The 2,500-nt window shown below is 46.6% G+C and overlaps 1 protein-coding gene across 4 annotated transcripts in view; it reads left to right on the top strand.

The window, feature by feature from the left end:
- Positions 1-2,304, top strand: part of LOC109464683 (short-chain collagen C4-like) — a 10,613-nt gene extending 8,309 nt beyond the window's left edge. For 2 of the 4 annotated variants that reach the window (XM_019761725.1, XM_019761724.1), the window contains 6 exons: positions 46-200; positions 415-511; positions 789-916; positions 1,063-1,123; positions 1,291-1,362; positions 1,622-2,304. In XM_019761725.1, the coding sequence (XP_019617284.1) occupies positions 46-200; positions 415-511; positions 789-916; positions 1,063-1,123; positions 1,291-1,362; positions 1,622-2,118 (1,010 nt within the window). In that variant the 3' untranslated portion in view covers positions 2,119-2,304. The remainder of the gene's footprint in view (positions 1-45; positions 201-414; positions 512-788; positions 917-1,062; positions 1,124-1,290; positions 1,363-1,621) is intronic. The other 2 variants (XM_019761723.1, XM_019761726.1) reach the window with 2 other exon arrangements.
- The last annotated feature ends 196 nt before the right edge of the window (positions 2,305-2,500 follow it).

Raw genomic sequence — 2,500 nt, forward strand, 5'->3', positions numbered from 1 at the left:
CAGGTGTGAGGCAGGAGCTGACAGGTGTGAAGCAGGAGCTGACAGGTGTGAGGCAGGAGCTGACAGGTGTGAAGCGGGAGTTATCAGTCCTGCAGACCGAGAACACCGGACTGAGGGAGCGGCTGGTGGCGGCGGAGAACCTGCTGGTTGCCGGTACCTTTGCTGGGCACGACCGGCCACGGACTGTTGACGAATCGGAGGTGTGTTTCTATACTTATGTGTTTATTGAAATTCGGCGTTAATTTACATGCATCTCTTGTCTTTCTCTTCTTTCTTAGCGACATCCAAGCTAAATCTTTTCGTAAGTACCTCTCTTGCACCTAAAGACAAATAGATAAAGAGTAACAGATTATAGTGTGTATATACAAGGCTATAGTTTCCCGCGCCATTAAAACAACAGAATGTTTACAACAGGACGGTGGAGGTTTGGGTGCGGAGGTTGTCAGTACGAGTCAGGATGACGCGGTGCGAGTCAAGAGACAGACAGTCGGCTCCTCTGGGCTGTTCGACCGTGAGTATTAAATCTAAAGCTGCTACAATTGATCACTAAAAATACTATTTATGCATGTAAGTCCACAATGCGTGAATCCAGGAGAAAAAGTAACACAATGACAATGTTTCATTTCAAATCGTGTTCTAGTTCAGCAATATTCCCAGGTGACCTTTTTTTTACATTCCTCCTGAGTCAGTCTATTCAGTTAGAACAGCGCTAGTTAAACACAGGGGCTGACTGTGCTTGCAGTGAGATTGGTCTGTCCTTCAAAAAATGAACATGCGTTTTCTCCCAGGCTGTGCTCAAGGTCCCCCTGGGCGAGACGGTCGGGATGGACCAGCCGGACAGCCCGGGACAGACGGACAGACTGGGCGGGACGGACGGGATGGCGTTCAAGGTGTGGCAGGACCTGTGGGCTTGCAGGTTTGCAGATACCCGTTATTTATACTAATGTTTGTTACCATTATATGTAGACATTGTAGTAACCAGAAACGTATGTAGAAACATACATATCTCTCATCATCCTGTTGTCCTGACATGGTTGTCAATGTATGTCCTCACCACGGCAGGGTCCACCCGGGGACAAGGGAGACACAGGACCGCCGGGAAGAGACGGGGCGCCAGGAGCAGGTAACAACTTTTTCATCTTTGTCATTCAAATATATTCTTCATACTTTCATATTTTGCCTGCTACGCCCGATCCACATATAAACGTATATATAATTTTCATATTAAATGGTTATTGTTACATTGAATTCATGTGTCGCTTCTTTATCATTTTATAATAAATTTTTCAGGAGGAAGTGTGTACATCCGATGGGGGAGGAAGACTTGCGCTGATAACGGCGGAGCAGAGTTGGTGTACTCAGGTAAGTTGTCTTTGTGGAATACAAACGGCTTGTGTGGTGCTACATTTTCTTAGCTGCATCACAGCGCCAGTTCAAATTCCATGAACATAATTGACAGATGGTCTATGTCTGTAGCTATAGTGTGGGAAACATTATACATTGATTTCAGGTGTTGCAGGAGGCACACGTTTCACCGCATTCTTATTAATAGTACATGATGATGTTGATGACTTGCTTGCTTCATCGTTTTCGCTTGACATTTTTGAGTACATCTATTCAGGTGTGGCTGGAGGTGAATGGTACGGCCACACAGGCGGCGGGACCAACTACCAGTGTCTGCCGACCGACCCACAGTGGGGACGGTACCAAGATGGACTCCAAGGGAACAAGGCTTACATGTACGGCGCTGAGTACGAGTTGAACACAAACTACCCGTTCGGCTCCTTCTCCCTTCTCAATAACAACGTCCCGTGTGCGGTCTGCTACGTCCCAACCCGCGGCAGTAAGTTAATGATCCCCGCCCGTAACACCTGTTTTAGCGGCTGGACCCGCGAGTACCATGGTTACCTCATGACTGAATACCACATCCACCAAAGTGCTAAAGAGTTCGTCTGTGTGGATGAACAGCCTGAGGCTGAGGCTGTACCGGGCGGGCGGGAAAACCAGGACGGAGCGCTGTTCTACCCCGTGGAAGCCCGCTGTGGGTCGCTGCCGTGTTCCCTCCCTGGCCAGTACGTTGAAGGGAGGGAACTCACCTGTGTCGTCTGCACCAAGTAGACTATTAATGACACATCCATTCTGCTATCACTTTTCTACTTTTATGGTTTGGCTACAAGCGCCCAAGTGTTTGTAATTTAATTTTCATTGCATTGTAACCGCAATGTAATATTCTTTGAAGTTGTGCAGATATCAGACGGCTCAGAACTGCTTTGTGATTTCTTATGGTTTGACTACACTTACCTAATAAGCTACTTAAATGATCGAAGTTTCAATCCTGCATATCATAATAGTTTGTTGCTTTTCCAGATTTGATATGGCTTTCAGTTAACTACTAGTATAAAAGTCACCCCTCACCTTCAGATGTTGGTATCTAGTTGTATGTTGTGACGTACTAGTATTCAGTTCCAGTGGTTGACGACATAGCCAACTTCAATTGTGT

The sequence above is a fragment of the Branchiostoma belcheri genome, unplaced genomic scaffold, assembly GCF_001625305.1.
Source record: "Branchiostoma belcheri isolate BF01 breed outbred unplaced genomic scaffold, Haploidv18h27 scaffold14, whole genome shotgun sequence".
Taxonomy (NCBI): Eukaryota; Metazoa; Chordata; class Leptocardii; order Amphioxiformes; family Branchiostomatidae; genus Branchiostoma; species Branchiostoma belcheri.